General features: G+C 64.6%; 1 protein-coding gene across 1 annotated transcript in view; it reads left to right on the top strand.

The window, feature by feature from the left end:
- SLC7A5 (solute carrier family 7 member 5) overlaps nt 1–11,499 on the top strand; it is a gene marked incomplete at its 5' end in the record, with an annotated part of 34,717 nt that overhangs the window by 17,323 nt on the left and 5,895 nt on the right. The window contains 1 exon segment of the mRNA XM_006152712.2: nt 3,902–4,027. Within this exon segment, the coding sequence (XP_006152774.2) occupies nt 3,902–4,027 (126 nt within the window).

Raw genomic sequence — 11,499 nt, forward strand, 5'->3', positions numbered from 1 at the left:
TGCCTCTGCGGAGCCGGGGGGTTCTTGGGCACCTGCCCCGAGGCTCACTGTTGGGCGCAGGTGCGGGGGCATCGAGGGAGTCCTGCTGAGTAGGGCCAGAGCTGTGGTTCCGGATGGTTCTGACTTGCTCACATCCCTTTTCTAGCTTGCATTCAGCCGAGGGTCAGTGGAGGGAGCCGACCTCCCTGTCTGCCCTGGAGGTCTCCACCCTGAGAATAGCTCTCTGGGTGCAACAGGGGGAGCGTGGGGCTGTAAACGGTAGGGCGCATGTGCTCAATAGACAGAGAGAGACAGAGACAGAGAGGGAGAAATCACCCCCCAGGGGGATGGCCACGCTGCAATCCCTTCTCCTCCGTTCTCCTCTTGGGATCTTGGGCACACACGCACACGTGCCCGGCGTGAGTTTTAAGCCACTGGGTCCAGGACGTGAACCGCGGTCGACTACATGGGAGTCCAGTGACATAGCCATTATGCTAACTGCTGGTTCCAGGGTTTTCTTGTTTTGTTTTTGTAAAAACGGGCCTGCTCTACTTCGAGCTTGCCCTGTGAGTGGGCCGCAAGCAGCTCTGAGCCCGCAGAACTCTCCAGGAACAGCCTTACAGGCAGGGAGGCCGCGCCCGGCGTGGTTCAGAGCGGCGCCCTTCTGGGCTGTGTGCCGTCTCCACAGCGGCCCCTTGCACCCTGACCCGTGGTCTCTGATGTTGGCATCTTGGGGCCATACCCCAGGGATGGGGGGCAGGGGGAACTGCTGCTGCCCAGGACCCACCAGAGGCTGATGGGTCGCTGAGGAGCCTGGCTCTTCTCCGTCTGAGCTTCCCAGGGATCGGATGCCCAGCGACGTGGCCATGCTGTGTGCTAGGGTCGGGCATCTGCCCCGGACAGCGAGCTGTTCTGTGACCACAGCCGACGCCTGAGCCGGCCCCAGTGGGTGAGGATGGTGCGGCCAAGCCCCTGCAGGAGGAGTGGTCAGGCTGGCCTGGGTCTCACGGCAGTGGCTGGGCCCCAGCCAGCCGGACTTGCAGCAGGACATGCCAGGAGACACAGACCCGAAACAGGAACCCTCCGTCATGGCCCGCGGGCAACGACAGCGGCCTGCCCGCTCTCTGCACTGGCAGACGCCCTGGTTCTATCTGTTGGGCCCAGCTGTCCCCGTGGCGAGCTCAGGAGTGCTTATCTGGGAGTGCTGGCCTCTAGCCAGGTGCCTTCTCCTCCCTGTCTCCAGGGCTGCGTGTTCATGCCCACAGACATCAGCCCAGCAGCTCCAGAGTCTCCAGGCACTCTGCCCCCCAGGTCTGGAAACAGAGGCCAGGGAAGGCAGGCCGCAGTCAGGTGGGGCTGAGATTCACATCCAGCCTCCGGGGCCCCACCCAGCGCCGACTAGTCAGGTGAGGCTGCAAGGCCCCGGTCCGTCATGTAAGGTTACGTCTCACTCCAAAGCTTGTTCAGAAAGTGGTAGTGAGAATAACGGAGCCATTGTCCACCCGGCAGGAGTGTTACAGTGAACTCACACGCGCCAGCTCTTTCTATAAAGGAGTTTTCTGAGGTCCCCGCAGGCAGCCTGTGGCTGTCTGTGTCCTGGGACAGCTCTGCTCTCCGCCCGTGGCTTGGCACCTGCTGGCCAACCCGGTCCCCTGAGCCCTGGCAGCACTCGGGCTTTTCTTTGGGGCGGTGGGGGGGCCCTGGGTTGGGGTGGCAGAGGAAGGGCACAGCCTCTGCCCCGCCCACAACAGCTGCCCTGGTGTCACCACCCAGCACGTGTCAGCCAACACCCCGGGGGCTTGTGGGCCTGGTCCCCTTTTCTGGAGCTCTGGCATCTTTGTGAGGTAGGGAAACCCCAGATGGCGGCTGAGGCAGAGGCTGTGTGCAGCTGTAATTCTCATGTCAGCCGATGCCAGCCCCCCAGGCACCCTCAGAAACCCAAGGCCACACGGAGACCTGAGGGGGCCCAGCCTCTCGCCCTCTCCAGCCGCCACCCACACCCCGCCCGCCTGCCCGGCCGCGTGAATGGCAAGTGATGCAACCAGCAGCCCTCTTGCGAGTCTGGTGAGTCTGGCTCAGCTGCCTGGAAGGAGGGCCCGGCCGGTACTGCTGCTCTTGTTTACCTGGAAAGGAAAGCGGCCACCCGGGAGAGCTGGGGCCCAGAGAGCCAGCCGGCGTGGGGGACGGGCCTGGCAGAGCATGCGGGTCAGCCCCAGAGACTCCTCCAGCTCCTCTCTGGGAGAAGACGGGTCTCACGGCTAGGTCACGTGGCTTTGTCTTGGGGCCAGTTCCTTGGGTTGAAAACGTATAATTAGTTCAGCCAGGAAGGAGGCCACCTGGAGTCGCCAGGCCTGTGGCTGGCCTGTCTGAATGTCAGTCCCAGTGGGAAAAGAAGGTGCACGCAGCCCTCCGAGAGCTGCCCAGAGTACGTGCTGGGGCCAAGCGGCAGGAACCCAGCCCACAGGGGAAGGGGCCGGGTTAGCCTTTGCCACCGGCCAGGAGCGGATGCTGCTGGCCCTTGAACCACACGGGTTCGAACCTCACCAGGCCACGTGTATGAGGGCTTTTCTGATAGCTCTTCTCTTCCTTTTCTTCTTTTCTTTCCAAGAATTTTTTAAAAGAATTATTTATTTACTTATTATTCAAATCTGACTAGAGAAGGACAGAGAGAGAGAAAGGAGAGAAGGAGGGAAGTTGAGAAAGCAAGCCTCCAGGTCCGGGACTCAAACCTTAGTCGGCCATGTGGGAGTCCAGTGCCCTTAACCACCACGCCACCTGCCAGCCCCAAGAATTATTTATTTAATTTAATTTATTATCATCTTTAGATTTGCCACAGGGCACAAACACTTACTGGAAAGAGAGAGAAAGTGAGAAAGCAAGGTACCAGGTCCGGGACTCGAACTGCAGTTGGCCACATGGGGGTCCACTGTCTTCACCACCACACCACCTGTAGCCTCTTAGCTTTTCTTAAAAATGTTTTCTTGCCTCTGCCTGCGTTACTGTAAGGGCGCGGTACGTGACATGCCACGAAGTACTTTCGGCTTGCTCTGTCGGCTTCCAGTCAGCAGCAGCTGTTGGTTACGTCCTGGGGGGTCCGGATCCGCACGTGGCTCTCTGGCCGCAGCTGAGCCCTGGTGCTGTGCCCAGCTCATCTGCACCTGCTCTGTGGAGGTCAGGCTCCTGAGGTGTCCGAGCTGGAGGGCCGCATGCTCGCTGCTAAGGGGTCCAGTGGCCGGGCCTGGGGCCACCTTCTCACCGCCTTTCCTAAACACGCCTGTTTCCCTGAGCTGTGCCGGCTGCGTGCACCTCAGCACCCAGAGCCTGGGATAGGCCATGGCCAGTGCCCACCCACCTCAGTATCCAGACAGACCGACGTGCCCAGCTGGGGTCACACCGAGGGCCTAGGCAGGACGTGCTGGACTTGAGGGTGCCTGCTGGCCTTAGCTGCCCAGCCCGTCTCCTGCTCACGTTCCCCATCCCAGCTGCTTGCAGGTCCCCTGTGCGGGGCTGCGTGGGTGTCTGAGTGCTCTGGACACCTGTTGGCTTGGGGCCTGCCGCCCTCCTCACCCATCAGCCCGGAGTGTGCCTGCTCGTGGGTGGGGCGTGAGCCAGGCTGCAGACACGGCGTGGGCAGTGTGGGCCTGCTGGGGTGAGCGTGCTGCCCGCACGGCCCAGCAGGCCTTTCCTGTGGCAGGTGTGGGGGGGAGAGGAGAGGCCCTGATGGAGGTCTCTGGGGACGTCTCGTACCACAGCCCTGGGGCGCCTGGGACCGGCGCTCTTCAGAAGGTTGGTGTTTTTAACCTTGGGCCTGGAGAATTGTCCAGTTTGTCCAAACACGTCCGCCCAGAACACCCAGGCTGGAGCGGCTGCAGTGTCGCTGGTGCCCCGTCCGAGCCCAGGTGCTCACGCCCTCTCTCCGCAGTGCTGCTCACCGCCGTGAACTGCTACAGCGTGAAGGCCGCCACACGGGTGCAGGACGCCTTCGCCGCCGCCAAGCTGCTGGCGCTCGCCTTGATCATCCTGCTCGGCTTCGTCCAGATCGGGAAGGGTGAGTGTGGCCCCTGCCCACCTGCGACCAAGGCCCTGGCGTGGCCCCATGTGTCATCCCTCCAACGGCCTGGGTCCTGCTGGGGGCTGGCTCCTGTGGGCACACGCCTGGCACACGGAGCCCTCGTCCTCGGTGCCATGTGCAGGAACAGCCCCAAGGGCCCTGGCGGCCACTCGCAGCAGCACCTGGGGAGGCTGTGGGCGGCTCGGCCGTGGGCCCTGCGGCCCTCTCCTGCTGCCACACCGGGGGGCCCACCCGAGCTGCCCCGAGCCAGCAGGACCTCCTCATGCTGTGGCTCTGGGGGTAGGCTGGACGGACAACACCTGGCAGTGTGGGGACCAGCCCTGGTGCCGCTGCACTTGTACAGGGAACCCTGCCCTCCCTTTCTCTTATGTGTTTAAACAGATCAGACAAGCCTAGCAAGCCAAACATAACTCTGCCATCCCACCGCTTGGGTACCCACCTCGCGCACGCAGAGCCATTTGGCGCAGGGCTCAGAGCCTGGGTTGAGGCTGGGTGGCCAGGCCTGGGCATGTGCCCTGTGCCCTGGGACATCGCTGACCTCTGAGCTGCCTTCCCTGGTGGCCTTCTTTTGGGGCTCCTGGGAGGAGCAGATGGGAGAGGCGTGCGGGCGTCCCGCCACATGGGACGCATGCAGGGTGCTTTGTGGGTGCCCGTGAGGACACAGTGCTGCACGGTGCTGTGTGGCCGACACGTGCTCTCCATGCCGTTGTCCTCAGACCCGTCCATCTCCACGGCTGTGTAATACCCAGGCTGCCCTGCGCTGCGGTGCCTTCAGCGGTCCCCTCCCCGACAGGTGCTCCAGAACCACACTTCTGGGCTCCAGGTTGCCGCCTTGCATAGGGGACAGTTAGGGTGGGGCCGCTGGGTTCTGGGCCCAGCTCTGAGACCCCTGTCTGCAGCTCCTTCTCACTTCCTCCGTGTCCCTCTACCAGCTGAAGAGCAGAATGGCGGGAACTGTCAGGTCGTTGGGGTCCTGCTCGCCAGCCCTCCCCACAGGACCCTGCCCAGACCCCTTTTCTGAGAGCGTAAGAGGCAACAACAGCTCCCCCAGGAATAATGCCGGGCGCCCCTGGCCCAGGCGATCAGTGGCTGGGAGTCAGCTTACCATGGTGCTGCAGACAGGGGGCTCCGTGCCTGTTGTCCTGGGGGGCCCGGGGCCACCAGTGTAGTGTCAGCGAGAGCAGGAGTCCAGCAGCCTTGCTCGCCCCAGCAGGAGCCTCTGGTCTCCATTTTACAGATGAAGACATGGGCCTGGGACAGGGAGCTGGGCTCCGCCCCCACACCCCCTCGGCCCCTCCTGGCGGTCGTGGTGGTCATGCTAGGAGCCCACCGCTCGCACACCTGGGGTCCAGCCAGCTGAGTGAGTGGGAGGAGCTGGGGCACACCCGCCTCACTTCCGTCCCCCGTTGCTGGCCCCATGGGGCACCTCACGTTACGGACAAGTCACTGGGGAGGCTCAGCATCCACAAACCCTCACTGACGTTTGAGACAGAGGGATCTGGGGGCCCAGGGCTGCAGAGACCGCGCAACACCTGCCCTGGTGGCCAGGGAGGAGCCACAGTGCTGGCCTGCACTGACCGGGACCGCAGAATTGAGTGTCCAAGCGACTCGGGCCGCCTTTGTTCAACGTGTGGGTCTGCATCTGTACCTGGGAGCACCCAGGAGGCGTCAGCCACGTCTGTCCACCAGCGTTGCAGGAGACGCTGGCTCGTCTTGAAGCCTGGAGGTGGCCCAGGCCCTTGCTCAGGGAGTTCGCGGACACCTGGCAGGACTTCAAGTGCAGCTCAGGGCTGGACAGACCGGGTTGGGGTCTCCCATTTTGCCTCAGCCAGCTGTTCTCGTCCTCGACCTTGGGTCTGCAGGACCTTGGCCCGGGCCCAGCCTCTCTGAAGTGAAGGGAGGACGGGGCTTGCTAACTCCTGCCCGCGTGGAGAGCTTGGCTGGTGAGCACCCATCATGTGGGCCGAAGAAAGAATCCGCCCCGGGCCTGCTGGACACGACCCAGCAGGAAGGGGCCCCTGCGCGCTGCCTGTGGGTACAGGGTTAGGGGAACCCAGGGTTCATAAAAGCTCATCCCATAGGGACAGCAGAGCCTGTTGACGAGTGGGACGTGTCCGTGGCACCCCCGTGCAGCAAACACGCAGTGTGGGTTGCAGCACGGAGTTGGCAAGTCCAGCCTGCTTTGTCCCCGTGAGCACCCTCGCCCCCGAGGACGCGTGCAAGCGTGTCCCCTCCCCCGGCAGCCCTCAGAGCCAGCGACAGCAGAGGCTCCAGCTCCTGCTGTGTGCGGGCGGCTGCGGCGCCCCTGGGTCTGGAGGGTGTGGCCTCTGTCCAGCAGAGCGGACGCCCACACTCCTCCTGTCTGTCCTTCACCTGCTTCCTGCCCCACGGTGACCAGGGCCTCGGGCTGTGTCCCCAGTGCTGAGAGACCGTGAGACCCGGGAGCAGCCCGCCCTCCCACGTAGCCTGTGCAGCACTCATGCAGACCCGAGCAGGCACGGGGCCACGCAGTGTGCGTGCTGCTCTGCAGGGCCTCGGGCAGCCGGAGGGGTACCTAAGCTGTGGCAGATGAGCCCAGCAGCTCCAGCCCAACCTGGAAGGCCCTTCCGAGAGCTCAGTCTCCTTGCAGCCTGGGGCAGGAGGGGGCAGCCGGTTGAGGGGCAGGGTTGGCCTGATGTGGGCAGCTCACCAGGGCGACCGGCAGGCGGAACCATCCACTCCTCTTCAGGCACTGGAGGGGCAACAGCTGCCCAAGCCAGGCTAGGGCTGCATGGAGGGGACGTGGTGACAGGGTGTGCAGGTCTGGTGTCACACGACCCTTCTGGATGTAACTGAGCGTTTCGGGGACACAGCGCTCTCATTGGGGTTTTAGGTGCACCTGGGCGTCACAGGGGCGTACCGTGCTGGGGCTGGGAGAGGGAAGTGTGGGTGCGGGCTAGGATGCTGCAGCCCCTGCCTCCTCTCATCCGTCTGCATGTCCCTCAGCCCTCAGTGATGCCCAGAGGCCCCAGCTTGGGTCAGACTGGTCATATAGTTGCGGAGGTGGCTGAGGGCAGGAGTGGGTGCTCAGGCCCCTCCCGCCAACCGTGGATGACAGGTCTCATGGTGTCTGCTCAGACCACGGCCCAGGGACAGGACAGCCGGCCTTAACGGGGCAGCTGTGCAGATGAAGGGCCCAGGGCCTCGGCCGCCACCTTCCCTGGTACTCACATTGCTCGACGCGTGGCTCTGCTGGAGTGATCTGGCCCTTCCACTGTGTCCACAGAAGGAGAGAAAGGCCGGGCTAGGCTGGGCCACGTCCCAGCATGTACCCACACTGTCCAGTGCTGCCCGGGGTCAGACCCCACACTGGCAGCCTCAGCGAGCTGAAGCATGTGGGACTCCTGAGCCCGTGTCAGTGGTTGCCCGTGGCCCTGCAGTGAAGGGCACCACCACACCACCAGAGAACAGGTCTGGACAGCCCCTCGTGGTTTCAGGTGGGCTATTCCCGTTGGTCTTTAGGTTGGTGGAGTCCCGGGGCTCAGGCAGGTGAGGCATGTCCTAAGGGGGCCTATGACCCTGGGCCCCCCTGGGGTGCATGGTGGATGGTGCAGCAGGCCGGGCAGCTCACTGGATGCTCGGGGGGTGCTAGGTGTCCCAGGAGAGGCTGGCAGGAGCATCAGGCATGCAGCAGTAGGGATGTAGCCACCTTGGAGGTCTGCACTGCAGGAGAGGGCTCTGGCTTGATCCCTGGCCTCCTGGAGCCTCTGTGCCCTCAGACGTAAGGAGGCAATGACGGCTCCCAGGGCGGTCAGCCACGAGGGAAGGCCGCAGCTAGCCAGCGCTGGGCATGGGGAAGGAAGAGCTGCCCAGCCCGTGCCACCACGCTGCATCGCTAGAACGTGACAGCAGTGCAGTGCCCTGTCCGGAGAAAGAGGCACCGTCTCCACGGTGGGATGTCTACCTGCAGCCCCACCCTGGCCGCCCAGGCCTGCCGCTCCTCCCCGAGGGCTCTGGGTGTCCAGTGGTCACAACACAGGCACTGTGCCCAGCAGCCAGGCGGCGACTCCGGCAGGGAAGCACGCTGTCCAAAGTGGGTCTCGCCGAGGCCTGCCCAGCAGGGGTGGGGTGGAGCAGGAAGCCCCGCCTGACCTGGCTCTGTACTCCTGTGTGGGCACATGGACTCTGAGCTGGCCAGCCCAAGGAGGGTCCACGACGTCCAGCCTGCTCTCTGACCCCCAGGTCAGGGCCATGGTCTTGCAGGGGACCCACGGCCCTTCCCGAGAGATAGGGCACTGTGGACGGAGCTAGGCTGTGACCAGCAGGGGCCTGGCTCTGCCACTCCCTGGCGGGCATGGTCTCTGAACCTCTGTCCTTTAGAAAACAGTGTCAGCCCTCACATGCTGAGTGAGCACAGGGAGTCACTGCCACGGAAGTTTCTGGGGGACCTGAAGTGCCCAGAACCTGAGCCATCCGTGCTCCTCACTGCCGTGGCCCTCCAAGAGGCAAGGGCAGAGCAAGCAGCCCCAGTCGGAAGGAGCTGGCCGGGTGCCTGGGGGTGGTTAGCCCGGGCAGGAATGGAATGGGTGCCCGGAGCAGCTTAGGGCCTGCCACACAGAACGCCTTGGGACTGAGGCTGGCCCGCCGCAGTCAGCTTGGGCTGGCACAGGGACGGAGGAGCCCGGCTGTCCTGGGTGGCAGGGTGGGTGTCTGCTGGGGCTCTGCCCTGAGCTGGGCATGGCCGCCTTCTGGTGCTCACGGTGAAGCGAGCAGGCTTGCTCGGTAACCTCAAAGTAGGACACGAATTCCGTGGGTCAGGCGCCCACCCTTACATGCCCTGACTGCTTCAAGGGCCCCAGGTACACTACCGTGGGGTCTGGCACTTCAATGTCTACAGCCGGGGCTCTGTGATTCGGCCTGGCAAAACTCACGTGGTGGGCACCTCTCCTGGCAGAGCGGGTCCCAGCAAGGCAGAGAGAACCAGCCGCCATCCCACTCCTTCTGCCAAGGCAAGCATCGAGGGGTGTCCCCAGCCTCCCCTTCGTGGGGGACTTCGGGATGTCAGACAGGCCCAGGGTCATAGTGGACAGGCGGGAGGCCGTACCCAGGGGGCTGGCCACGCTCGTCCCAGGCCCGGCCTTCGCACTGGTCACTGTGCTCTGGGCTGCTGGCATCCGTGCCCCTTGGGGGATGCTGCTCGCTAGTGCCCCAAGCAGCATATTCCATGGCACCAGTCAATGCCAGAGACCCCTCCACCACCTTGAAGGACTCGGGTGACTGGTACACTCAAGGTGGGGGCGTCTCGGTGTCCCCTCTGGGTCCACCTTGACCTTTCCGTCGGGGCTCCCATGGCACCTATAACAACCCCCTCGTGAGTCACATGCCGAGCTTGCGCCTGGGCAGGATCTGGGGCAGGACACGGCTTTTCCTTCCGCCCCAGCTGCCTGTGCCCAGGCTCATCAGGTGCCAGACAGCTGCCTTAGGAGGGCACTCGCAGGGGCCTGTGCGGGACGCCATCAGGGTCAGGTCAGGGCTCAGCTCATCTGGAAGCAGACGGCTGACTCCTCGAGGGCCCGCAGACAGCACCAGCCGTGGCGAATGGTGCTGTCGGGGATCAGAACCCCCTCACCCAAACTCCTGCACCATTGCCATTCCAGACATTGGGTGAGCCAGAGGGGACAGGCATTGGAGCAGGGGACAGAGATGCAGGGGGCCCGGCGTGGCCTCCAGGAGGGGCTGGGGCTCTGGAAGGAACCATGTGGCAGTCAGTCTGCTTTCTCCCTGAGTTCACCAGGACTGCGGTGACGTGGCATGCTGGCAGACGAGGGGCCGAGGCTGCTCCCTGCCGGTGCCATGAGGCCATCTGTCCGCGAGCGAGGGGGCTCGGTCTTTCACCTGGCCCTGAGGCTGGTGCGCGTGACGACCATCACAGCCAGACAGACGCGCTTCCCGGGGCTCCAGGGCCCTCCTCCCTTCCAGCCCCGTGGCTGGCGCAGGGCCCGCCGTCCCTGGGGTGGGCGAGCACGTGGCCGTCTTCCTGGCGCAGAGGGCTGGGTGAGGTCTCGGGAGACAGCGACTGTGGGCGCTTTTGTCTGCTGGAGTCGAGCCCGAGGGCAGCCCGAGCCTGCATCGCTGGTGAGAGGGCAGGCGCCTAGTTCCAGTCCTCGTGCTTGGCCGTCATGGGCAGCGCCCACACGTGTCCGCAGGGGAGGCTTCTGCCGAGGGAGGGCATCTCCCTTCTGCCCTGGGGTGGGCAGGTCCTCACTGTCTGCAGGAAGCGGGGGTCCAGGCCGTCCCCAGAGGACACCTGCCTTCGGAACATGCCTGCTCTCGGGGAGGCCAGCCCCAGCACCGCACTGGCGGTGCTGGCCCTGACTGCGGCCTCTGGGTGGGACTGGAGACTGGAGGGTGAGGGGGCTTGAAGGGGTCCCCCCGCGACTGCCAAGGGCCGGGGTCTAGCCCGAGGTAGGCTCATTGTCCCTGCACTGCCTGAGAGTGAGTGGCTTTGACGCGCAGCCAGCCATGCAGGGGCAAAGTGGGGACGTCGCTGTGTGCTGGGTCCACCCAGGCCGACTCGTCCTGCCTGTGCCTGCTGGGCCGCGGGTCTTCATGGGTGGGGCTGGGGAGGCGCCAAGCTCTGGCCAGGGCGGGGCCTGAGTCAGGGTTTGTGGGAGAAAGACTGAGTGGCCTGGGGTCTTACGGCCGCCGTCTGTCACTGTCCTCTGGGACAGGCCTCTCAGGCAGTGCCTTGGACAGAACCTGATAAGTGAGGGAGGGGAGACTTGAGGGTGAAGAGCCTGAGGCAGCACCCTTGGGCAGGTCCTGTGCATTGCAGGACCTTGGGAGCCCTGCTGGCCAGCCTCCCATTTCTGCTCCCCAGTGGCTGGCACAGTGGGCAGGGAGCTGCTGGGACAGGTGGAGTGCGTGGGCAGCTGTGGCTTCCTGGCCGCGTCTTGATGCTCCGGCTGCAGCATGGTCACTCCCTGAGTTCGTCGGGCAGTGCCGGCCCCAGCCCTGGAGAGGAGGGGTGGCCTGTGCTGAGTCAGCGCCCGGAGTCACTGCAGGCCTGTCTTGGGCTCTGCTGAAGGGACATACAGTGCCCCTCAGCCGTCAGGCAGCCCTCCTGCCCCTCCCCTGCCTGCGGACGCATGCCCTGTGGTGCAGGGCAGCCTCAAGGGGCCAGCCAGGGAGCCCGTGTCCCTCTGACATGTGGGCTTCCTGGGGCCAGCGAGGTCCCCACAGTCCTCTCCAGGCCCTCACTCCCTCACTCTCGCGTTGCTGCGGTAGCACTGGTGGTCACACTTGGGCTCCCAGAGGGTCCTCTGTTCTCCCGGGCCCTTACTGACCCCTGGGGGACCTGGGCTGAGGCTTGTCCACAGCCGTGGGTACTGTTAGAAACGGCCCCCAAGCTGAAGCGGTTGGGATTCTGCCGCAGCCACCATGCAGCCGGCGCCTGTCCCACCGGGGCT

The sequence above is a fragment of the Tupaia chinensis genome, unplaced genomic scaffold (assembly GCF_000334495.1).
Source record: "Tupaia chinensis unplaced genomic scaffold, TupChi_1.0 Scaffold000355_1, whole genome shotgun sequence".
In the NCBI taxonomy this organism is placed as follows: domain Eukaryota; kingdom Metazoa; phylum Chordata; class Mammalia; order Scandentia; family Tupaiidae; genus Tupaia; species Tupaia belangeri.